The sequence below is a fragment of the Camelina sativa genome, chromosome 5 (genome assembly GCF_030686135.1).
Source record: "Camelina sativa cultivar CO46 ecotype springtype chromosome 5, ASM3068613v1".
Classification (NCBI taxonomy): domain Eukaryota; kingdom Viridiplantae; phylum Streptophyta; class Magnoliopsida; order Brassicales; family Brassicaceae; genus Camelina; species Camelina sativa.
The window spans coordinates 35,029,557-35,054,710 of record NC_141884.1 but is presented as its reverse complement, the minus strand read 5'-3'; the positions used below and the strand labels follow the sequence as shown (position 1 = coordinate 35,054,710).

General features: G+C 36.9%; 3 protein-coding genes across 10 annotated transcripts; all 3 read left to right on the top strand.

Annotated features, from left to right (window-relative positions):
* The first annotated feature begins 919 nt into the window (after window positions 1-919).
* LOC104787763 (G-type lectin S-receptor-like serine/threonine-protein kinase At1g67520) lies at window positions 920-4,468 on the top strand. Of its 2 annotated transcripts, XM_087451087.1 has the most exons (9): window positions 920-1,129; window positions 1,222-2,327; window positions 2,452-2,565; window positions 2,662-2,718; window positions 2,810-3,039; window positions 3,122-3,332; window positions 3,405-3,642; window positions 3,730-3,883; window positions 3,967-4,468. In XM_087451087.1, the coding sequence occupies exons 2-9, from the start codon at window positions 1,502-1,504 to the stop codon at window positions 4,285-4,287; spliced, it is 2,151 nt and encodes a 716-aa protein (XP_087307213.1). In that variant the 5' UTR covers window positions 920-1,129; window positions 1,222-1,501; the 3' UTR covers window positions 4,288-4,468. The 2 variants fall into 2 exon arrangements, with proteins under 2 accessions (XP_087307213.1, XP_010511695.1); XM_010513393.3 differs by having other exon boundaries at window positions 924-2,327.
* A 4,502-nt stretch (window positions 4,469-8,970) lies between these two features.
* On the top strand, window positions 8,971-12,040 carry LOC104787762 (receptor protein kinase-like protein ZAR1). Its single transcript, XM_010513392.3, has 2 exons — window positions 8,971-10,660; window positions 11,238-12,040. Exons 1-2 carry the CDS (start codon window positions 9,163-9,165, stop codon window positions 11,900-11,902), a joined length of 2,163 nt encoding a protein of 720 aa, XP_010511694.2. The 5' UTR covers window positions 8,971-9,162; the 3' UTR covers window positions 11,903-12,040.
* Window positions 12,041-14,017: 1,977 nt separating this feature from the next.
* Window positions 14,018-23,625, top strand: LOC104787761 (DNA polymerase zeta catalytic subunit). 7 transcript variants are annotated; one of them, XM_087451085.1, is made up of 24 exons: window positions 14,018-14,154; window positions 14,293-14,496; window positions 14,648-14,730; window positions 14,821-14,875; window positions 14,981-15,033; window positions 15,154-15,266; window positions 15,346-15,388; window positions 15,528-15,596; window positions 15,817-15,957; window positions 16,046-16,223; window positions 16,302-16,393; window positions 16,474-18,100; window positions 18,311-18,511; window positions 18,710-19,053; window positions 19,512-19,654; window positions 19,809-20,388; window positions 20,469-20,615; window positions 20,842-21,114; window positions 21,251-21,358; window positions 21,465-21,670; window positions 22,099-22,237; window positions 22,323-22,940; window positions 23,061-23,265; window positions 23,351-23,625. In XM_087451085.1, exons 2-23 carry the CDS (start codon window positions 14,385-14,387, stop codon window positions 23,232-23,234), a joined length of 5,499 nt encoding a protein of 1,832 aa, XP_087307211.1. In that variant the 5' UTR covers window positions 14,018-14,154; window positions 14,293-14,384; the 3' UTR covers window positions 23,235-23,265; window positions 23,351-23,625. The 7 variants fall into 7 exon arrangements, with proteins under 7 accessions (XP_087307211.1, XP_010511693.2, XP_019101599.2 ...); XM_010513391.3 differs by having other exon boundaries at window positions 21,934-22,237; XM_019246054.2 differs by having other exon boundaries at window positions 16,043-16,223; window positions 21,934-22,237.
* The last annotated feature ends 1,529 nt before the right edge of the window (window positions 23,626-25,154 follow it).

The window sequence follows — 25,154 nt, the reverse complement described above, 5'->3', positions numbered from 1 at the left end:
CACATGTTCAGGTCTTGGTCTGAACTATTATCTTGGACACGAGCTACCTCTACCACTGCTTCCATCTCTCCTCAGGAAAGTGACTGTTCAAGGCTTCAAGGGATTGTTTTCCATATTTGGAAACAGAGAAATAATGTTCTTCATATATAACCGTAACTCGACCCGTGCACCAACACTATTCAAACTCATCGATCGAGAGATACGGAACATAATCGTTGCAAGAAGACGCAGGCGTCGCTTCACCAATCTAATGTCATTCTGGCTACGTTAATTCCGAATCTCCTTACTAGATATCTTTTGTTTCCTTGTTTTTTTCTTTTTGTTTGGCAAGGTTTCAATCTTTTAGGCTATTCACTATTTATATCCTAAACCTTTCATATTGATTAATGATATTTACATTCATATCAAAAAAAAAAAAAAAAAATCTAAAAGATAGAATAGTAAAATCAAGTAAAATCGTAAAGACAGTTGTTGATTATTGATACCAAGTTGAAATCATTCAAGTATACAACAAGATGATCACGCAAAAATTTAAAACTCTCCAGAGCTCTGGTGTCTACGAGAAGTTAAAACGATGCATAGTAACCTAAGTTAAAACGATGCATAGTAACCTAAGTTATTTATTTTTGATCATTTAGAGGATCGGGGCAACGGTGAAAGTAACTAAAATCCCTAATGACCTTACTAATAGTTGCTATCTTGATGAGTTAATTTCCGGTGAAATATACGGTTTTTTAAAAGTCTTTCTAACCATTAAAACTAAATAAGATTGTCTCCATACATAGTAAAACAGGGTCATTAGGTTGTGGCCTGACAGTATTTTTCTGGTCAATCAACACAAGTAGATTTTGGCTTCTTCTTTTTTTCTTCCAAGAAAATGATTGAGACCTATATATATATTTATTCTTTACGAATATGAACCTGTGAAAGACTTTTTTTGTCTTTATGAAATATAATACAACTTAATTAGTTTCTCCTCCTTGGTTGCTAATTTGTTGTGTAATAGCTGTAGTAGCTCGGAAACTTCAACGGACAAGACTTCAAATTTGTCTCCAAGCGTAGAGTTGAACTTCTGAGTTAGACTTTGATCACAAAAGATATATGTCTTGAAACCCACTTTTTCAGAGAAGTATAATCTATCTTCCAAAGTTTCAGATTGTCTCTAAGTATGTGGCCAAATGGTATCTTTCTCACTCTTTTTATTTTCTCTCTCTTGTTAAGGCAATCATGGAGTGAAACAGATACACTTCATCAGGGCCAGTACTTGAAAGAAGGGCAAGAGCTCGTCTCTGCTTTCAAAATCTTCAAACTCAAGTTTTTCAACTTCAAGAACTCAAGAAACTTGTATCTTGGGATTTGGTTCAACGATCTTTATTTTGATCCTGATGTCCGGGACAGACCTGTCTGGATTGCTAACCGTAACAATCCAATCTCGAACCACTCTGGAAGCCTCACAGTGGATTCTTTTGGCAAATTGAGGATTTTAAGAGGATCATCAAACATGCTTCTTGAGCTAAGCTCTACGGAAACCACAAGAAACACAACCTTAAAGCTTTTGGATTCTGGAAACCTTCAGCTCCAAGAGATGGATCCCGATGGATCGATGAAGAGGGTTTTGTGGCAAAGTTTCGATTATCCAACTGATACACTTCTTCCAGGGATGAAACTAGGGTTCGATGTCAAAACCGGGAAGAGATGGGAACTTACATCATGGCTAGGTGATACTTTACCTGCTTCTGGATCTTTTGTCTTTGGGATGGATGCTAATATTACAAACGTATTGACCATCTTGTGGCGTGGAAAAATGTATTGGTCAAGTGGGCTTTGGTACAAGGGTCGGTTTTCTGTAGAGGAATTAAACGAATGTGATTTCCTCTTTTCCTTCGTTTCAACCAAGAGTGGACAATATTTTACGTATTCAGGTGGTGATCAGAACGATGCCGGAACATTTTTTCCCACCATAATGATAAACCAACAAGGCTTTTTGCGTAGAACGCAGATTCATCAGCAGCAACCTACATGGCAAAGTTCTAGGAATCCAAATTGTTTGGCAGCAGGTTATGTAGTCTCGGATGAGCCATACTCATATGGGCTCACTTCTTTTAGAGTGACAGTATCTTCTTCTCCAAGCAATGGTTTTGTACTTAATGAGACTGGTGGAAGGTTAAGTTTAGTTGATTGCGAAGCTATATGTGTACAAAACTCTTCTTGTCTTCCCTATGCTTCAGCCAACCTAGATGGTACCGGATGCGAAATCTGGAGTACTCGTCCTACTAACAACAGGTCGTCTTCTCATAGACCTAGGACAATATACATCCGTGTAAATGGTACATAACTTGTGGAAATATATAATCTGTTTTCGTTTTGTTTTTTGTTTTGGCGGCGCTTAATTTATTACCTGCATCAAATCTATTGAACACTTAAGTTTTCTGGAATATTGATATGTGCTAGGCTTACAGAAGAAAAAGGTGGAAGCTTGGTATATTGTTGTGGCATCACTGTGCCTAATGATACCTATGATTTGGTTTATAATCTATCTTGTGTTGAAGAAATTTAAAGTAAAAGGTATATTAGTAGGAAAACTGTATCAGAATTACTCAAAACACTAATTGTCCAAATTTTTTCTTACTAACAAGTTTACCCTTTTTGTTTTGAATCTAGCAAGTGTTATATTTCGGGGAATATTCTACTTTTTATGGAGAGAAATCACTCCACAAGGTACGTAAATTTTTTTTTATAAGCATGTCTAAAAATAACCATGTTGAGTTGAGAATTATGTATGTGATTTTTGGCTATTAATAAATGTTAGTGATTGGTTTCATACGGAGGAGACTTTTATCACTGAGGGTTGGTTCAACACTAGACCAAGAAATGTTACTACGTGAATTGGGAATTGATAGGAGACGCCAACACAAGAGAAGTGAAAGGAAGAATAATAACGAGCTTCAGATTTTTAGCTTTGAAAGTGTAGAATTGGCAACAGATTACTTCTCCGATGCAAACAAGCTCGGTGAAGGAGGTTTTGGTCCTGTATATAAGGTATAGTCCATACTCTTCATATTTTTTTTTTATATTAACTTAAGCAAAAAAATTTTTTTACGTTTCGGCTACTTTCTTGAAGGGTAAGTTAATAAATGGGGAAGAAGTGGCTATCAAGAGACTATCTTTAGCATCTGGGCAAGGCTTAGTGGAGTTCAAGAACGAAGCTATGCTTATTGCGAAACTTCAACACACAAATCTTGTTCAGGTTTTAGGATGCTGCATCGAGAAGGATGAGAAAATGTTGATCTACGAGTACATGCCCAACAAGAGTCTTGACTACTTCCTTTTTGGTGAGCTTTTATTAAAAGGTTCAGAAAATCTATAGATAACTCATATGAAAAATGTCTAACAAATCTATGCAGATCCCTTGAGGAAAAGCGTTCTGGATTGGACGCTACGGTTCAAGATCATGGAAGGAATAATTCAAGGGCTTTTGTACCTTCACAAGTACTCAAGGTTGAAAGTGATACATAGAGATATCAAAGCCAGTAACATTTTGTTGGACGAGGATATGAATCCGAAAATATCGGATTTTGGAATGGCTCGTATATTTGGAGCGGAAGAAACCAGAGCCAATACTAAAAGAGTTGCCGGCACATTGTAAGTTAAGACTGACTATAAAACAAATGAGATGATTCTTGTATCAAGATTTTAATAGACTTTCTTGTATTTGATATTTATGTGTAGTGGCTATATGTCTCCGGAGTACTTTAGAGAAGGACTATTCTCGGCTAAATCAGATGTGTTCAGCTTTGGAGTTCTAATGCTCGAAATCATTTGTGGGAGGAAGAACAATAGCTTCCACCATGACTCAGAAGGACCTCTGAATCTCATAGTTCATGTAAAAGCTGAACTTCTTTCTCTCATTTGTTAACATTCTCATCTTGCTTGCTTGCTTTGGATCTTTGAAACTCTGTTTTTCAGGTGTGGAATCTGTTTAAAGACAACCGAGTTTCCGAGGTGATAGATCTGTCTTTGGGAGATTCTGCGCTTGATTACCCTCAAGTGTTGAGATGCGTTCAAGTTGCTCTGTTGTGTGTACAAGAAAACGCAGAAGATAGACCAAATATGTTAGACGTTGTGTCGATGATATACGGCGAAGGCAATAATGCACTTTCTTTGCCTAAAGAGCCTGCTTTCTATGATGGCCCCCGGAGAAGCTTTCCGGAGATGGAGGTTGAGCCACTGGAGCTGGAAAATGTAACGGTGAATAGAGTTACTATCACGGGGATGGAAGCAAGGTGAAATGAAAAAAATAGGAATATAAGCAAATTGATTATAGTATGTGAATCCCATTGTTACTTGAAATGTTTAATTACTTCGTTAGTTCGTTACACGGATTATACATGTGGGAATTAGGATTACATACACTTACTCAAACATGTGGTATATAAAGTATCTTCATACATAAGATGATTCGAGTGTCCAGATTTTGTTTGATCCACTACTCATGCGACTCCTAAAGAAGACTGACAATTGGATCACTTATACATATTCTTCTAAACTGAATTCATAAAAGAAGACCCTATTCAAAGGATAACATGTGAAATAAGTAACAATACTGTAATATTTAAGGTTCTATATATAAATTGAAAAGCAATCTTATAAACAAACTAGCTGCTACTAATCCAAGCTACTGTACGTAGTGATTTTAAAAAAAAACTTTAGTTGAGAAATAATTTTTCTTTTTGCCATTTATTACATCGTGATTAGATCTAATGTTATCTTATATAATATGAGAAATTTTTTTCTCTAACTTTGTCTGTCAATACGACACTTGGCGCTTTATATTTGTGACACATATCTTTCTCATTAATCATAAATTAAATAATTTTTACATACTTTATTTTATTTATATCTTATATGGTGTATAGTTGGTTTTTTAAAAAAAAATCACATTGCTACAAAATATATTTCTTCCAACTTTTTAGTTTTAACATATAATATATTTTCTAATAAAAGCATATACCATATAACTTAAAAATAAAACTACTGATCAAACCAATTAAAACAAAAAAAAAGTTTTCATACTTTTAAAGTAAAAATTGAAACCAAGTTCATTAATGATAGACTAATTTTAAAATATGGAATATGTACTGATATATTTTAAAAAAATCACATTGTATTCAATAATCATATATATTGTATTAAAGACAAAACTCAGATAAAAATGAAACTATTGATCGAACCAATTAAAACAAAAAAGTTTTCATATTTTTAAAATAAAAAGTGAAGCCAAATTGCGCAGAGCTAGAGTGGAGTCGCTTCCAATTACCTATGTGAACAATTTTCCATCTAATTGGCTCGTTTGAACTAATTTTGTATCTTGCTGGCAAAAAAAAAAAAAAAAAGTGAAGCCAAATTAATTTATGACAGACTAATTTAAAAATATAAAATATGTTCTAATATATTTAAAAAATCACATTGTATTCAATAATCATATATATTGTATTAAAGACAAAACTCAGATTAAATTAAATTATATTTAATATTCTATAAGTTACAGTTTGACTGTCTTTAAAACGTATGTACTAAAAGAAAAGAAAAATAACATAATTGCTTAATCACCCATGAAATACTAGGAAACAATAGTTTCACAAAATAATTTAATGGTAATTATAGTATTTATTATAAAATGATTAGAAAATAGATATAATATATCGAATCTAAAAATATTAAATTTGACACATTTTTCTTTTCATGAATTTTATTCAAAATTTAATGTGAGATATAGTATAAGATATTTCATAAATTTTTATGATATGAGCCATATTTTAATATGCATTATTCCAATTTTTTATACTAAGGGTGATTACAAGATTAGAGAGTAAACACTAATCATTGGTGATTCTTATGTTACCTTGTAAAACATATTGTCTAGATTCATAATCTCATTAGTATAGTACAAAATTCAAGTTTTAGAAGTTTAGTTTATTGATTGGATGAATTTGAGACGGTCAGATTTTTGTTCCTCATATATCTTATTTTAAAATCATCAAAATCTGATGAAAAAGTCAACATATAGATAGTATACGTTTTTATATAGTTAATTAGAAAAAGCATTTAGATGTAAGTTAAAATAAACTAGAAATGTAGTTATATCAGAAAAATAATTGGAATGTATCTATTGTTGATATCAATTTTTCTAATTTTTTCTTCCCTTCCATCTACACCAATTGAAATGTTGGAGAGTTCATTTTTCTGATAATTAAAAGAACATAATGAATAATAGAGACAATGACTGAGAAATAACCCATCATCATAGAAGTATAACACATTCTAAGCATTCATATAGAGTTTCTAATTCACAAGATATTTGTTAGGAGGCTAACTGAAGAAAATCAAACCGTAGCAACATATTGTGGAGTCAAAAAGAAAATCAAATATCAAGATTGAGTTAAAGAATATATAAAGTTGTAAAACCACTCGCAAAAAGATAAATATTTATCAATTATTTTTCTTTACGATCATATAAGTCTTGATCGCATCCATATATTACAGCTTTGGAAAAGATGTAAGGAAAGATGAGATTTATTTGGTAATATTTGTAAACAATTTCCAATAATTTCGTTTCGAATGTCTGATATATGGTCTCTACACAAATCTCATGTGTGCTAAGACTATCTCCAATTTATATTCTATTTTTTACTCTAAAATAGAGCATAGTTTTTTTTCTCAACCATTGGCCCACAACTGGCCGGCCCATTAGCCAAATTCCTACATTCGTAGAAGCCGGGACTCGATCCCGGATGTGATGATGCCTTCTACAAATGGAGTCCTGCCACTGCACTAAAGTCACTAAACATAACATAGTTTTTGTAGAAGGCATCATCATATAGTTTTCATATTAAAAAAATATATTTCTGAATTTAAAATATATGATAATTAATAAAAATAAAATTAAATATATCTCGCGCATCGTGTGAGCCTATTTCTAGTTAATGTGATACTGAACTATCTGCAGCATATACAATTTTATATAAATAAATTTAGTAGAAAACCAGCTACTAGATGTTGTTTGGCCTCAGAGTTCAGATTTAGATATAAAATACACAAGTTTGTTATTCATTGATTTATTTCATATAAAATTATGCTCTCGGGTCTACCTCTGTTCTTCTAAAGAGAAAATAATACAAGACAGACCTAACGATTAAGATAATCGAAAAGAACATGACTTGGGTGCAAAGCAAAAGGATTACGGTTTCTTGAGAGAAACTCATCCAAATGGTGGAATCAATGAGTACATCATCTTCTTTCAATATATATGCTGTTCTCATCATTAATATTCTTGGTGTAAAACTTGTAATATATAATCCAAATCATCATTATAACTAGGAATCTATATACTCATTTTTCTACTTTATTCCTTTTCACATATATTGTCTATAGTAATAAAGGTTGGAGGAAAATATAAGAAAAAGGAGAGAAAATTTGCCAATTTTTTTCACCATGTAGTAATTTCTAATTTGTATTCGAAAATATTATTTGATTTTGTTCCTTTTTGAGGGAATTGGGAAGAAGAAAAATCTTCTGTTTTTTTTTCACTTGATTGGTTAATTTGGTGGAGCTAGAGTTATTATTTGTCTCTTTATTTATTTTTTATTTTTTCTAAAATACACACTACCAATCATAGCCATAATTGTTTTTTTTCCAACTAAGAAGTTAATGGACCTGAATTCATAGTTCTTGAATCAATGACACATGGTTAACTAGTGTCCTTTTCAGCATCGAAGAGCTACTGAAGTTGGGTATATTTTCGATGTTCTTGAATCAATTACATATGTGTTACGTATAGACACCGTACCGATAGAATATATGTATGGTGGTACGTACGTGATCGGGTGGTTTGTTGGTCCACTCTACAAAATCGAACTACCACATGACAGAAACAAGTATGATGTAGATGTATATTTTACAGTTGCGTACATTGGTCGGGAAAAGAAACACATACCAAAATGGTGAATATAATTACTTAATTGTAGACACATGATGATGTAATTAATCACATGATTTAAATCTCATTTTGAAAATTGCCTCTCATAATTTCATATTAGATCAGATGTATAATATCATAGATTTCATGCTTTAGTTTGCTTCTAAGCGTGTTTTAATGATGACATTAACAAACACAACCCAAATACAGTCTAAGTTTCGTCGTTGTCAATTACTGAAAGTTCTTTTTAATCTTTTTGATCAACCCTTTATGGGTTTGTTATTGTCTCTTTTTAATACAAACGGGTTTGGTTAGAAAATAAAAATCTTTTGAGTAGTATAAAAAAAAAAAGTAGTATGATATTTTAGAGACTTTGAGAGACCACGAAGCACGTGTCAAAGGGCATGGAATTTAGATCGGCGGCTAAGCGAAGGACAGGACAGTAAACAGTTCCCAAGGAGTTTACTACTGATACAAATTGTATTCCGTACACCTAATCCCTCTGTTTATCACCCTAATCTACGCTTGGATTAGGTTAAAATCCATGTTTGTGAGGACCACTTATTTTCTAATTTAATTTGTGGCAATTAATTCCACATGTCATATTTTTTTACCCTTTCTTCACGAAAGTGTCCAAATTACAATACTCACTAGAAAATGATGAATCCATCTCTTATCAATGTAACTATACTAATACAAGATTTTGGATGCAATCAATAATAACACAAAACGGTATAAGGTTTTTTTAGTAAAATAAATAAACGATAAACGATATATATAATTAGTTTAATAAAAACAGTAAAATGTAGATACACAAAAAAAAAAACTAAGAATATTTGTTTTACACCGTTTTTAGTATCGTTGTCATAATTAATTACAACGAAAATAAGATATTCCCATACTATATCAATACGAGATTCACTAATCAAAATTTAGAAGGCAGTTAAGTTGTTTGGCAAACATTATAACAAAAAATGGTAACGTTAAAATAATTAGGGAAGTAATAAATAATTGATGTTATTGTCTAAAATTGATTTACAATATGATAAAAAAGTATAACTAACATAAATAAATACACCCCAACCAATCTCTCTTGTCACCTTCCCTTCAACATCGTCTTTAACTCCTCTTCCTCCTTCACTCTCTCTCTCTCTCTCTGTTTATTCCAAACACAAAACTCCATAGAGATGATCCTTCTCTCTCTTCTTCTCCACCTTCTCCTCAACACATCTCCATCACACTCTCTCTCCCCCGACGGTGTCGCTTTACTCTCACTCAAATCCGCCGTAGATCAATCCTCTTCCTCCTCTTTCTCCGACTGGAACGAAAACGATTCCGATCCTTGTCATTGGTCCGGAATCTCATGTATGAACATCTCAGACACTTCCGTCTCACGCGTCGTCGGAATCTCACTCGCCGGAAAAAACCTACGTGGCTACATCCCTTCAGAGCTAGGCTCCCTCGTTTACCTCCGTCGTCTTAACCTCCATAACAACGAGCTTCACGGTTCGATCCCTACTCAGCTCTTTAACGCGACGTCGCTTCATAGTCTCTTCCTTTACGGTAACAACCTCACCGGCGCTCTCCCTCCTTCCATCTGTAAACCCGCGAAGCTTCAGAACCTCGATTTGTCTAGCAACTCGCTCTCCGGAACACTCTCACCGGATCTCAACAAGTGTAAACAGCTTCAGCGTTTGATCCTCGCCGCTAACAAATTTTCCGGTGAGGTTCCTGGTGAAATCTGGCCGGAGTTGAAGAATTTAGCTCAGCTTGATCTCTCTGCTAACGAATTCACCGGCGGGATACCTAAAGATCTCGGAGAGCTTAAGTCTCTCTCCGGTACTCTTAATCTCTCTTTTAACCACTTAACCGGCGAAATCCCTAAATCTTTAGGGAACTTGCCGGTTACTGTCTCTCTTGATCTCCGGAACAATGATTTCTCCGGCGAGATTCCTCAGTCTGGTTCTTTCTCTAACCAAGGACCAACCGCGTTTCTTAATAATCCGAAACTGTGTGGTTTCCCTCTCCAGAAGTCTTGTAAAGACTCTGATCAGAACTCGTCGGAGACGAGGAAAACGCCGGTGAATAAGTCGGATTCTAGAAGAGGGTTGAGCACGGGGTTGATCGTGTTGATCTCGGTGGCTGATGCGGGGAGTGTAGCTTTAATTGGGCTAGTGATAGTTTACTTGTACTGGAAGAAAAAAGACTCTGAAGGAGGGTGTAGCTGCACAGGGAACGAGAAGCTCGGTGGTGGTGGTGGTTCGGAGAAAGGGAAGTCTTGTTGTTGTATCGCGGGGTTTCCGAAAGAAGTAGACGATTCAGAAGCGGAGGAGAATGAGAGAGGAGGAGGAGGAGAATGGAAAGGAGATGGAGAGCTTGTTGCGATTGATAAAGGGTTCTCGTTTGAGCTTGATGAGTTGTTGAGAGCTTCTGCTTATGTGTTGGGGAAGAGTGGGTTAGGGATTGTGTATAAGGTAGTGCTTGGGAATGGAGTTCCTGTAGCTGTGAGGCGACTTGGGGAAGGAGGGGAACAGAGGTATAAGGAGTTTGTGGCGGAGGTTCAAGCTATGGGGAAAGTGAAACATCCTAATGTGGTGAAGCTACGAGCTTATTATTGGGTTCCTGATGAGAAGCTTTTGATCAGTGATTTTGTCAACAATGGTAGTTTAGCCGATGCTCTTAGAGGTAAAAAAACCTTACTTTTTCCACTGGTTATTTTCTTATTGACTTTTTAAGAATGTAGGTTGACTTTGACTTTGTCAACCCTAGACAAGACATTAGTGAGATGAGGTTTTAGATCTGAGATAGTTTGTGTGCCTAGTGGGGTCTTAATCTTATTTTGTTTTTATTCAGTGGCAAAGAAAGATACCCTTTTTTTGTGTGTGTATGTGTATACATTCCAATATCCTATTGAACCAAGATTTCTTTCTCTTTTAGGCATCTTTTTGTTTTTTAGTTTAGACTTTAGACAAGTAACATGTAAAAGAGAGACATACCTTGTAAGATAAGTCTCCATGTACGAATAACAAATTGAAGTGTTAGTATGATTTAGTGTGGTAGAGCCTTAGTGTAGAAGTAATTAGTTAAAAACAAAAAAAAAGGAGTGTGGAAACAATGATGAGAGAGGATTACTTGTGGGCTACGAGTAATGATTTTATATACCCACCCACTTCCCTGATCCTCTAGTTGACCCGTCCTTTTCTTATCGTAACTCATTATTTTGTTTTAGTATTGATACTTTTTTGTTTGGGTGTGTGAATAGGGAGGAACGGTCAACCATCACCGAGCCTAACATGGTCAACGCGTCTAAAGATTGCAAAAGGAGCAGCGCGTGGGCTAGCTTATCTACACGAGTGTAGTCCAAGGAAGTTGGTACATGGCGACGTCAAGCCTTCTAACATACTTCTTGATTCTTCTTTTACTCCTTACATCTCAGACTTTGGTCTCACACGTCTCATCACAATCACTGCGCCTTCCGCCTCCTCCAATGAACCTTCCTCCTCCTCGGCTGGCGGTTTTTTGGGCGGAGCTCTACCTTACACTTCTATCAAACCCTCGGATAGATCTAATGGCTATAAAGCACCTGAGGCCCGACTCCCTGGAGGTAGACCCACTCAAAAATGGGACGTTTACTCGTTTGGTGTTGTGCTTATGGAGCTTCTGACCGGGAAGTCTCCTGATTCGTCCCCGCCAAGCTCCTCGTCGTCCACACTCGTAGTCGAGGTACCGGATTTGGTGAAGTGGGTGAGGAAAGGGTTTGAAGAGGAGACTCCGTTGTCCGATATGGTGGATCCAATGTTGCTTCAAGAAGTTTACGCCAAGCAACAAGTCTTGTCCGTCTTTCATCTAGCTCTCTCTTGTACCGAAGGTGACCCTGAAGTCCGTCCACGTATGAAGAACGTCTCTGAGAACATCGACAAAATCTGATTCAATTATTATTATTCTTTTTTTTTTCTTCAGGTTTTGTATCTCTTTGATAGTTCTTACACGAGGCCGTTACGTCACTCCCTAGTCTAGGGACCGATTTGTTTTTCAATTGAATAATTAATTATTTGTTATGAGTAACCAGTATCCACTTTTTACCGTATAAGCTGTAGAAGGTGTGTATGGCCAGATAAAACGGGTTAACGAAGTATCCCGCAATTTATTAAGAAAGAAAACTAAACCAGTTACAACCAAACGGATCGAAGACGCGCAGACCCGTTGGCATCATCATATAAAAGAGAGTTAACAGCCTCAACAGAGAAATCAAAACTATGAAATCCTAAAGAGAGAAATTATTGTTCGCTAATCTATAGTTAGCTTCCTTATGCACATGCCAAATACAACATATCCAGTACTTTGAAAGAAGCCATGACACATACGCACCATGAAAAACAGCGGATGCGAATTATAAATCTTTGCCCGTATAAATAATATTTGGTTAAAGGAATGATTTATACATGATTACTATGCTAACTACTTTTTATCATAATTTCATTATTAGTTTAAGAAAAAATAACTATTTGTTATAGTTTTCGAAAGAAACGTACATCAAATACACTTTGTATTATTAACAAAAAAAAACTGTTCTTCTATAGATGTGGGGTCACCAATATTTCCGGTGAATAATTCTATAGTATTCTTTGTCGTAAAAGCATTTCCAAACCGCTCTTTATTGTTCCATCACATAGGTTCTTCCTAAATATTATTATGTCATAAACCATCTCTAAATTCTTGTGTATGTTGGCCACCTTATTAGATAGTCTCTTTTCATATTGTTCAAACCTGAATTTGCAGTATTTTATTAGAACTGAAATCAGTCATTAGCCTAAAGAAAGGGTAATTGTTGTTTCCTGTGAAAATTTGTGTCATTTTAATGATGGTTTTTGATAGATTTTTCTCATTGTGACAATAAGCTGACTTTTCTGAGACATAACCACAAAACTCTGAAACTTTCACCCTCTAGCCAACATTTGTTTTTTTAATGCGCTGCACCAAACCTTATTTCCAAAAGACGCAATGAAGAACCACACAATGAATAATCAAGTATTACGCATTTTAATTATTTTTTTCATATATCTAAATGTCTAGAGGTATTTTGTAGCCAGCTTTCTCATCAATGGCATAAACGGCAGCATCAACTTTATACTCTTCACCATGCTTACTAGTTAGATCTCACGCTTGTTACTTCACTAAGAATGTTAGAATTGCTCTCAACAAGGCTAATTACACATGTCCTCTCTATCGTTGCCGTTGGCAATTTTGAAAATATTGGCTTTAACGTCCGAGAAGTTCTTGAGTTGACGGGCGTCGATCTTGATTACGTGAAGCCGCCGGTAAATCCGGATAAGTGCAACATTTTAAGAAATCTAAAGAATACAAAAATGAATGATTTTGTAAGCCAACTAATTTTTCAAAAAAATGATTTATGCAGAATTATTATGTTAAGTACTTTTTATCATAATTTCACTATTAGTTTAAGAAAAAAAACAGCTATTATACTATAGAATTATTTAATAACATACAGTTTTCTGAACAAATGTATAATAAATACACTTTACATTATTTACAAAAAACTATTATAAATATGGGGTGACCAATATTTACGATGAATAATTCTATAGCATTCTTCATCATAAATTTTGGTAGAGCATATGTCAGATACATACAACCCAGTTCCACACTCCACAGTCGAATCTGATATTTTCCAAGAACCATACTTGAAATTTTGATTTTGATCGAGTTTTTGTTTGTTTGTTTGTTTTAATCATACAATCTTTTTAGTTTTCAAACTTGGATTTCACCTCTAGACATTCAAATGCTAATTGTCATGTAAAATGATTTATTAGTTTTTTTTTCTTGGCATTTTAGGAAATATAACGATCCCATCCCATGAAGGGATTACGTAATTGTGTTTGATATTTACTTTGGTTTTTGGTTATTTGACAAAAAAAAAAGTTTTAACTTTTCTAAGTGGGGTAAATTTTACAAATTTTCAATAAAGCATAATGGATAATTAAAAGTTTAGATAGGCCCACGAAATTAAACGTTGGTTGCTTCGTTCTGCTTTTTTCACATTTTACAACCGGCAACTTTTGACGGAGACCGGTTAAGTAGCAGCCGGGATAAATCAGGCGGCGTCGCGGCGAGGTAGAATAGAAGAAAACTAGACGAAAGAGAGAGCGAATTCACAGAAGGTATTTGAACACGTCTTGATCTTAATTAGTAATTTGATTATAAATGTCAAAACAAAATGAACCGAACTAAAACCGTTTGGTTCAAAGATTTTAGAACTGAATGGTCGGTTTAAATCAGTTTTGATTTTCCGGTTTCAGATTCTGTCTGACCTTTACTGGAGAAACCACGGCGGGTACTGGCGCCAAATCAGACTTCGCGGTTCCGTCAAAGTCTCGACGAAGCAGCAGCCATGGATGAGTCTCAGTCCGGTTCTAATGTTTTCAGTTTACGGATTGTTTCGATCGATTATTACATGGCTTCTCCGATCCCTGGTTTTGATATTTGCTACAGTAGTTTTCAAGGTAAAGGCAAAATCTCTCCCTTCATATCTTCTAAAAGCTTCAACGTTTTGAGATTGTGCTCCAGTTTCATTAGATAGTCTTCTCATAGATAAAAACGGAAGTTTTTTTTTGACTTGTTGTTACTCTTTGGTTTGTTGCTGCGATTTTGAAGGTGGTGAGGTAAATGAAGTCCCTGTTATAAGGATATATGGCTCTACACCTGCTGGTCAGAAGACTTGCTTGCACATTCATCGTGTAAGTTTCTTAGTTTCTTAATCTGTTGTTGAGGAAAGAAAAAAGATTGTTTGCCAGGTGCTCAGATTGGAAACCTTGTTTGTCTTGTAGGCTTTACCATATCTCTATATTCCATGTTCAGAGATTCCACTTGAGCAGCATAAAGGTATGAGGCATAACCTATTTTATAACTCTACTTTGAAAATGTAGCACAGTTAGCTTTTCGAGCACCATTGACATTTTTCATGTCTTTTGTTTTGTTTTGTTTCAGTTGATGGAAGTAGTACACTTGATGTATCCCTTGAGTTGGAGAAAGCATTAAAGGTGTGTATTTTACATTCCTATAAGCTGTTTCTGTTTGTGTATCTATCTGAATTTTGTTTTTTCCCTAGATGTGTCTCAATCAGTATTTCCTTCCTGATGATACTTGATATGGACTTGTAGCTTAAGGGAAACGCTGCTTCAAAAAGGCAACATGTCCATGATTGTGAGATTGTTAGAGCAAAGAAGTTCTATGGGTACCATTCAACAGAGGAGGCATTTGTTAAGATTTATCTGTATCCTGAATATTTACTTTTAGGTCAAGTACCCTTTTGTTGAGCAGTTTGTTAGTTCTTCACCTTAACAGTATTATAGCTACCATCCACCCGATGTGGCTCGTGCTGCCAGTCTTCTTCTGGTACGATATCTTGATGATTTCACTCCACCATTATTCTTTACTTTATGTATGATGCATAGAGATTGGTGAAACTTGTATACTGATAATACATTTCGTCTTTCTTTTGTAATGAGCGTTTTTTTTTTCTCTCTGTCTCTAGTCAGGTGCTGTTCTTGGTAAAATTTTGCAGCCTTACGAGTCTCATATTCCCTTTATTCTCCAGTTTCTGGTAATTTCTCGTTGTTATGTGTTCAAAAGAAATAGTTTAGTGAATAGGTATTCTGCCAAATTTAGCAATGTCAGATATGAACATAACTTCCAGATTGATAATATACTAGGTACTTTCGAGAGCTTGAACTGGTGCTTAATGTTTCCCTTTCCCTGTTCTGTAGTTCCACGACATTTTGTCTGCATTCCGCTTCTGAAGTTTCTGTGATTTTGTTCTGTAGGTTGATTATAATTTGTATGGAATGGGTCATGTGCATATATCAAAGATGAAGTTCCGTAATCCAGTGCCTCACCATTTCGTTCCAAGGAGATTTGATTTGGAAGATTGTGCGGGAAAGATTGACAAAGTGGCTACTACAAAGGTGGATCTTCAAATACTTGAAGTTTGGAAATAGATTGTTTTGTAGTTTTTATCTACCTTTATTTCACAATAATGAAACATTATAGCAGGAAAATTTAAGTGCTGCTGCAAGCGTCAGTTTTCCTGTTTGGAGCTTGTCAACAATCCCAGGTCAATGGATGTGGAAGCCCTTCGAAGAATCTGATACACCGTTGAGTCAGAGCCAGCATAGGGACCATTACAGACGTCAGAGTCTCTGTGAACTTGAGGGAGATGCTACTGTTAGTGGTAATTTTCCTGAAACGAAATATAATTATTTTTGTTACATTTATGAACGTACCTTTGAACTAGCTTTTTCTCTTGTAGATATTCTCAATCAACAGTTTAAAATGTACAACTCCCTTTCACAAGCCCAGTCTGATACGAACATGGTTCAGTCGCTTGTGGCAATTTGGGAGGTTTATTCTAACTTTCTTGACTCTACTTTGAAATTATTTAGTTGGTATCACATTGCCTGACCTCATCACTGTTGTGTCAGGAGGAGTATGAAAGGACTGGCATGCATGATGCACCTATACCTCCTGATCCGGGCAAACCTTCTGCAGCTGATGTGTTGAAGACTATGTCAGATTATGCTGGGTTTAAGACTAAACTTAAAGAAATGCATAACGAAGTTGAATTGTCTCCATCTGATATGAATCCTATTGCGGTATCGTCAGCCGGTCCAGATATGCATGCCAAACCTGAAATTACTGATCTGCAGGTTTTGAATCATATGGTTGGTACACGCAGTATTTATCCTGCATCAGAACAGCTTTCTCCTCTTGGTGATAAGAGTGGAGAAGCATCAATGGGAAATGATGAATATATCACAACACCCACGGACAGAGGGACACCTGCTGAAACACAAGATGCTGAAGCCTTGGGTCTCTTTAAGTGGTTTGCCTCATCCCAGGCTGCAGAGGACATAAACTCTGATGATGAAATCCTCCGGGAAACTATCCTTAGTCCTCTTTTGCCTTTAGCGTCCATGAACAAGGTTCTTGAAATGGCGAGTACAGATTATGTGAGCCAATCCCAAAAGGAATGTCAAGACATTCTTGATTCTCAGGAGGATCTACCAGACTTTGGGAGTTCAACAAAAAGAGATTTACCTAGTAATCCTGATAGCAATAATCTTATATCTTCATCAGACAAACAATCTCTTGAAACAGTAGTCGCTAGTGATGTTCCAGATATCTCCACTTCAAATGGAGAAAGCGAAAATTCATTCCAAAGATACAGAAAGAGTGATAAGTATAAGAACAGGGGCTTCTCTAAGAGCAACAAGCCTAGCAACTCAGTATGGGGACCTTTACCTTTTACACTGACCAAAAATCTTCAGAAGGACTTTGACAGTACAAATGCTAGTGTTAAACTTGGTTTAACAAAGATTAGTTCAGATCCTATGAATGAGATGACAGACTATAATGTTCCACTCAAAGAACATCAAGCAGATGTTTGTAACACGATCGACAGAAACGTTTTGGCTGGATGTTCTCTGCGGGACTTGATGAGAAAAAACCGGTTATGCCATGGAGACTCGCCTGTTTCACAACATATGAAGTGTAGGAAGGTTCTACCACAGACCAGAGATTCCCGATCCGGGAAAAAAAAGGAGTGCACCTCGAGAGCTGAGGCAAAAAAACAAGGTCCTGCTCTTTCTGCAGAATTAAGTGAATTTGATTATGGCGATGCCCCTCCAACTTTATCTCCTATGGGTGTTGGGAATTGCGAGTGTAATATATCCACTCAGTCATCTGAACTTCATTCTGTTGATAGATGTTCGGCTAAAGAGACAGCAGGTCAAAGCAGTGATGAAATTTCAAGGAAATTTTCATCTACCACTGTTCCACTTGGTCAGGATCCGCAAACTATGGATTCAGAAACATTGGTGTCTAGCAATAAACTTGTTGAGATTGAAATAGATGATGTCCAAAAACCTGGGGTGGAGCACGAGTCAACTGCCAATGGAATTGATGAGACAGGAAGATTAATATGCCTAACCTTAAACAAGAAGCCTCCTTCTCTCGATTGCTTAAGTGCTGGACTGCAGGATTCTGCACATTCTAATGAAATTCCCGCTCAGTTTCATCATGCTAGAGAAAAACAGCATGGCGGATATGGTACCTTTACTCATCTTTTTCTGGTTCTAGTTTCTGCTACTTTTACAATTAATACAAATGCTGTTGAAATATACATTTATAAAATTGAAGTTAGGTCAGCTCAAGTTCTTGCAGAACTTCTCTCTGGCTGTGCTTTCCTTTATTTATCTTTTATAAGTTTCCGACATGAGATACTTCTGACATCCTGTTGTTTTTTTGTTCTCTTGGAAGAGCGGAATTCCAAGGAGATCCCATTTTTTCCCTTGAAGGACATTGAATTCAACAAGGATGAAAAGAAACACTTGTTCGACGGAGCTTCCATTGGTATTCCCTTCCATCATCTCAATGACGGTTCCAACCTTTACCTACTGACCCCTGCCTTGTCGCCGCCTCCTGTGGATTCTGTTTTACAATGGATATCGAATGACAAAGGTATTGTGTAGGAAGGCACTGCACTGCCTAATTTAATCCAATTTACATCTCCTTAAGAGGTTCGATATACATTTCTTAAAGCGTTTTTCCTTGCGGAAATGGTACTTTTACTGATTATGATTTTCGAGAAAGTGTTAGATGCTAGTAAAAGAAGTGAAAATGATAACTTCTGTTCTAAACTTTTTTGAAAATTTGCAGGTCCAGGAGACTCTGAAATTTATTCAAAAAATCAACCATTAGGAGATGAGCATATTGATCATGGGGCGAGTTTCACTGATCTTGCTTCTGCATCTAATGTGATGTCTGTGTCTGAGCACATGCAGCACCATAATAAGAATTCAGAATCAAATGCTTATACAGAGTCTGATATAGATCTGAAACACAAAGGAAATAGTCTTAACTTTCAGACTAGTGTTTCCCAAGAGATGTCTCAGATTTCAGGTCCTGATGGGACATCAGGGCCCACTCCCTTAAGTCAAATTGGATTCCGAGATCCTGCGAGCATGGGGGCAGGGCAACAGCTTACAGTGCTGAGTATAGAGGTGCTTTAACTTAACCCTCTTCTTTATGAAGCTAATCAATCTGTAAAAGTCCTCTAATGGCCTTTGCACGCATAGATTTAAGCATGGAGAGTTTGAATGGTTTGTGTACTGTGGAATCCTCATTTCATGTAATACAACTCATTGCGAAGATAAAAAAAAACTGAAAGTCTCATGCTACAGTTTTCATTCTTCGAGCCTCACAGTGAGCTAATCAATGTTTTGTTTTCACTGGGTTGATGTTGCAATTACTTGAGTAATCATTTTTTCAATGCTTGAGGATACTTGGACTTAGAAAGACAAAATCATCTCGTTAAGGAGTTTGGCCTCTAAAGCTTATCTTAGTATGATATGTTACTCATTTTTTGTGTTAATGCTGTTACCAAAAGGCCCTCTGTGGTAAAGATGATGTTTTCTGGGAAAAGGTTCATTGATACATGTTAATTTCTGTAAACTTATAGGTTCATGCAGAGTCTAGAGGGGACCTGCGACCTGATCCACGATTTGATTCTGTCAATGTCATAGCTCTCGTCGTGCAGAATGACGATAATTTTGCAACTGAAGTATTTGTGCTTTTATTTAGTCCAGATTGCATTGATCAGAGGTAATATACCAGATTCATTTATTTTGGATTCTTTAAAATACTGCAGCTGATGTATTCGTGCTATTGTTATATCTTTAAAGCTACCTTGAACTTCAATCATTTTCTTACTCCAATATGCTTTTTCAATCTTGTTATTACTATTATCTCACTACAGGAATGTTGATGGCCTATCTGGATGCAAGTTGTCTGTCTTCGTTGAAGAGAAGCAACTATTCAGTTTTTTCATTGAGACCTTATGTAAATGGGATCCAGATATTCTTTTGGGCTGGGATATACAGGGTGGATCCATTGGTTATTTGGCTGAAAGGGCTGCACAGCTTGGTATAAGATTTCTCAATAATATATCTAGGACGCCATCCCCGACCACGACCAGTGATTCAAATAAGAGAAAGCTTGCTAATAGTCTACTGCCAGACCCGTTGGTAGCTGATCCTGCTCAAGTAGAAGAAGTGGTAATTGAGGACGAGTGGGGCCGCACACATGCTAGTGGTGTCCATGTTGGAGGTCGAATTGTTCTCAATGCATGGCGTTTGATTCGCGGGGAAGTTAAACTCAACATGTACACGATTGAAGCTGTGTCAGAGGCTGTTTTGAGGCAAAAGATTCCATCAATCCCCTATAAAGTATTGACAGAATGGTTTTCGAGTGGTCCTGCTGGTGCAAGATATCGATGCATAGAATATGTGATTCGCCGAGCAAATTTGAACCTTGAGATTCTGAGCCAACTTGACATGGTATGAAACATTTTCAATTTGATGTACATAGTGAATTATATATGTGCAAGTCGTTTATTCTACTAAATCATCGTTTGCAGATAAATCGTACGTCAGAACTTGCACGTGTTTTTGGCATAGAATTTTTCTCAGTTCTCTCCCGAGGTTCCCAATACAGAGTGGAATCCATGCTTTTAAGATTAGCACATACACAAAATTATCTTGCCATATCTCCAGGAAATCAACAGGTTTGTTTTATCTGCTACTTCCAAGTGGTTTTACATATAACGTTTCTTGGATTATCAACCAGTCATCGGACCTTAAAGGATGGGCTGGTGAACCCTCGTTTTGTTTATCGCCATAGATTGTTTCTCCTAGCTTCCATTCCATAACAAATTTCTTGCAGTAAAGTTTCATAATCTTTTTACTTCCTTGCTCATTACATTCTCCTAAGTAAACCATGTGATCATGTAGGTTGCTTCTCAGCCAGCTATGGAATGTGTACCTCTTGTGATGGAACCAGAGTCTGCATTCTACGATGATCCTGTTATTGTGTTGGATTTTCAATCTCTCTACCCTTCAATGATTATAGCATATAATTTGTGCTTTTCTACATGTCTCGGAAAACTTGCACATTTGAAGATGAACACCCTTGGGGTCAGCTCATACTCTCTAGACCTTGATGTTCTTCAGGATTTAAATCAGATCATGCAGACCCCAAACAGTGTGATGTACGTGCCACCAGAGGTAATGTGCATTGCTTTTCTTGAGAAAATTAAATCTTGAATCCAAAGTCATCATATTCAAGACAAACAAGTTATCTTATTTCCCAAAAGCGTCATTGTTTTCTGCTTAAGTAATCACCTTCTCTTCTTACATATAGGTACGTAGTGGAATTTTACCAAGGCTGCTAGAGGAAATTTTATCTACAAGAATAATGGTGAAAAAAGCAATGAAAAAGTTGACTCCTTCAGAAGCAGTTCTTCACCGGGTATAGTTATCTTGATTAGGGATGATTGGCTAATGAGAGAGTGGCCCAAGTTTTTGGTTCCAGCATGAAATTTTCAGTTTTGATAGTATATAGTGTCTTCTTTCAGATATTTAATGCGAGGCAGCTTGCTTTAAAGCTAATAGCAAATGTGACTTATGGCTATACTGCTGCTGGCTTCAGTGGTCGAATGCCTTGTGCAGAGCTGGCAGATAGCATTGTCCAGTGTGGTCGTAGCACACTTGAGAAGGCTATTTCGTTCGTCAATGCAAATGATAAATGGAACGCTAGAGTTGTGTATGGTGACACTGATAGGTAAGCTCCATATCTACTCATCTAGTTAAAGTGATTGCAAGATTTGAAACCCAATTAGAATTTACCACCATCTTTCGTGGCACTATTTTAACTTCCTCCAGAATAAAGTATAACCAGGGTTTCATGCTTGCATAAGTTAATATATACTTGTATATACTTCTGAGTGTTTATTATGGTCATTGTAGCAGCCTTGGCAAGTATGTATCGCAGTTTCTTTATTTGCTTCTTCCATGTGGCCTCATGCATTTTAATTACTTGTGTAGTATGTTTGTCCTCCTCAAAGGACGGACCGTAAAAGAAGCTTTTTTAGTTGGACAAGAGATTGCATCTGCAATATCTGAAATGAACCCACACCCAGTCACTTTAAAGATGGAGAAAGTCTATCACCCTTGTTTCCTTCTTACTAAGAAGCGCTATGTTGGGTACAGTTATGAAAGTCCAGATCAGAGTGAGCCTATATTTGATGCAAAAGGTATTGAAACTGTTCGAAGAGACACTTGTGAAGCCGTTGCAAAAACTATGGAGCAATCGTTGAGACTCTTTTTTGAAAAGAAGAACATCTCTAAGGTACAAATTGTATTTCTTGCGCTCTTTCATATCATCAGCTGAAACTGCAGTGGCTTATATCTGCTTTTCTCTATTCGTTGTGCAGGTTAAGTCATACTTGTATAGACAGTGGAAGCGGATACTATCAGGGAGAGTGTCTCTCCAAGATTTTGTCTTTGCAAAAGAAGTTCGGTTGGGGACTTATAGCACAAGAGACTCTTCACTCCTTCCTCCAGCAGCTATTGTGGCAACCAAATCAATGAGAGCAGACCCTCGGACAGAGCCACGCTATGCTGAACGAGTGCCTTATGTTGTGATCCATGGGGAGCCTGGAGCTCGACTTGTTGATATGGTGGTGGACCCACTGGTTCTTTTGGACATCGATACACCCTACCGATTGAATGACTTATACTACATCAACAAACAAATTATACCAGCTTTGCAAAGGGTGTTTGGACTTGTGGGTGCAGACTTAAACCAGTGGTTTTTGGAGATGCCCCGTGCCACCAGAATTTCCCTTGGTCAACGTCCCTTAAACTCTAGAAACTCGCACAAAGCTAGAATTGATTATTTTTATCTCTCGAAACATTGCATCTTGTGTGGGGAAGTTGTTCAGGAATCTGCTCAGCTATGCAACCGGTGCCTCAAAAATAAAAGTGCTGCTGCTGCAACCATGATTTGGAAGACTTCAAAATTGGAGAGAGAGATGCAACACCTAGCCACGGTAAGTACTCCAACATCTCTAATATCTATATGAACTGATTACAGAATCTCTGTAGCTGCATTCAGTTCCAATTTCCTTGGTCCATCACTTGATTTCTATTTATATTATTATATTTTGCAGATATGCAGACACTGTGGTGGGGGAGACTGGATTGTGCAATGCGGAGTGAAATGCAATTCCCTCGCTTGCTCAGTCTTTTACGAGAGACGGAAAGTTCAGAAGGAACTTCGTGGCCTCGCCTCCATTGCTACAGAGAGTGACCTTTACCCGAAATGCATGGCTGAGTGGTTCTAACCTTGTCGCAAAAACAATTCAAAAACCAGCAGTAATCAAACTCCACTCCATGCCTTGTTTCACTCAAACTGATATATCTCATCCTGTTAGCAACGATGTGTATTTTGTATTCGCAGGATTCTGAGCAAACGGCATGGTGTCTCGTAAGTTAATAAGTATCTGGTACTATGGTCGATCATCACCTTGGTGTTTCTATATTGTTGTGACTTGTGATCAAAGAGCAATTTCGTCAAGGGCGTGTGAGTATGTTTGTTGATAGTACAGTACAGCCACTAACCATGTTGTTCAATGAGCATGTAGATATGTGTGTTGTTGTAACTCTACCACAGCTGAGTACTGTATATATAAAATTTTATATTTCTGTGTTCATAAAAAAAATGTTTAGAGACCATAATTGCAAATTAGCAGATTAAACACGACTCCAAATTTTTTTTATTTTTTTTTCTCATAAGGGATTTTTATTAGTCTTACCTTCAAACGAAGGAAGAGAAACACACAATATGTTACACACCACTCCAATTTTATTCATACTAGAAAAAGTCCCACACAATGCGTGGATAAAAAGCCTAAAAATAATAAATTATATACACATTTTTATAACTAATATATATTAAAATATATTTAGTTAATTTAAAATAAATTTAATAATAATTATCATAAATATATTAACTGTAACGTCCGTGAACGGAGTTTCACTTTTAGAGGTTGCGGTTCTGGTAAATCCCTAGTCTAATGTGGTTTAGTGGTTTTAAAGAAACCCTAAACTTTCCCTATAAAAGGAAAATGCTCTCTTCATGTGAGGGATTACCTTCCCATCCATTTTCCTGCCCTAGAGAAGATAAGAGGTTTTTGGGTATCCTTGGAGTTTAGGGAGGTGAGGATATGGTTTTGGGGATGAGAATGAAGGATAGTGGCGATGATGTGGCGTGGAGGACGACAGGGGAGCACTGGTGGTGGTGAGCTGTTGCTCCTTCCTCATATTTCGTCTCTAAACCAAGGTAAGTAGTTGATGTTAGGCTTATATAGGGGTTTGGAATGATTGTGATAGATTTTTGATGGGTAAGATGGATTGAGAAGAATCCATGGGTTGTTTTCCTTAGTTGTTATTGTTTGTGATTATTCGTATGGGAAGCAAGTATTATGGAGAGTTGGGGTTTTGCGGCGAAAAGGGGCTGAAGGAGAAGCATAGATCGTGGTTGCATGCTTTGTGTCGCTCGATCGTGGTTGCAGGCTTGGTGTCGCTCGATCGTGGTTGCAGGCTTGGTGTAAGAGGATGAAACAGAGTCTGATTTGGCTGGAATTTGGTAGGTAGCTTCGTGGTGCTACAATCTTCATATCCAACGGTGGGTTTGTGAAAGAACGGTTGGTTTGTGTTTTAGTTAAGTGTTTGTATCGTGGTCTGGCATAGACGGTTTTTTCGTAAGGTTGGGGTGTCGAGCGACACCAAGGTGATGTCGGTCGACACCAGCATGTTGTTGTGTGTTTGGGTCTTAAGAGGACAGCTAGAGTTAGGTTTGGATGAGGAGAGATCGACGGAAGTGATGCCGTGAGCGTCGGTGTGTGTGTTGGTTCGCAAGTGGTGCGATGGGGGACGTTCGACACTAGGTGGAGGTGCCGTTTGACGCTAGAGGAGTTGATAGTAAATTAGAGTATTCGTGGGACAGTGTTGTCCATGGCTGGACGGAATCAAATATTCCAGCACACCTCTCTTGTTACTCGGTCGCTAGGGGTGGTTGGTTGTGCGACTCAGTAACTAGATGAGATGGAGTTTGGTGTATTTGTGAAAGTTTTTGTAAGGAGCGATTTCTATGCCGGTTGTCTCGCTGGAATTATGGGGTTCCGGTGAGATTGTTTCCCGTGAATCCTGTGCATGGATTGGGAATCCAGATGCGGTTGTTTCAGTAACTACCATTAATCAAA

What these genes read in the sequence shown, in the direction of transcription:
- LOC104787763 (XM_010513393.3), top strand. Translation starts at nt 1,169, where the DNA reads ATGTGGCCAAATGGTATCTTTCTCACTCTTTTTATTTTCTCTCTCTTG. An exon ending in GAGAGAAATCACTCCACAAG is followed by an intron (nt 2,719 to 2,809) that starts GTACGTAAATTT and finishes AATAAATGTTAG; the next exon opens with TGATTGGTTTCATACGGAGG. An exon ending in CTCTGAATCTCATAGTTCAT is followed by an intron (nt 3,884 to 3,966) that starts GTAAAAGCTGAA and finishes TCTGTTTTTCAG; the next exon opens with GTGTGGAATCTGTTTAAAGA.
- LOC104787762 (XM_010513392.3), top strand. Translation starts at nt 9,163, where the DNA reads ATGATCCTTCTCTCTCTTCTTCTCCACCTTCTCCTCAACACATCTCCA. An exon ending in TTTAGCCGATGCTCTTAGAG is followed by an intron (nt 10,661 to 11,237) that starts GTAAAAAAACCT and finishes GTGTGTGAATAG; the next exon opens with GGAGGAACGGTCAACCATCA.
- LOC104787761 (XM_010513384.3), top strand. Translation starts at nt 14,385, where the DNA reads ATGGATGAGTCTCAGTCCGGTTCTAATGTTTTCAGTTTACGGATTGTT. An exon ending in ACAAAGTGGCTACTACAAAG is followed by an intron (nt 15,958 to 16,045) that starts GTGGATCTTCAA and finishes ACATTATAGCAG; the next exon opens with GAAAATTTAAGTGCTGCTGC. An exon ending in ATGGATATCGAATGACAAAG is followed by an intron (nt 18,512 to 18,709) that starts GTATTGTGTAGG and finishes GAAAATTTGCAG; the next exon opens with GTCCAGGAGACTCTGAAATT.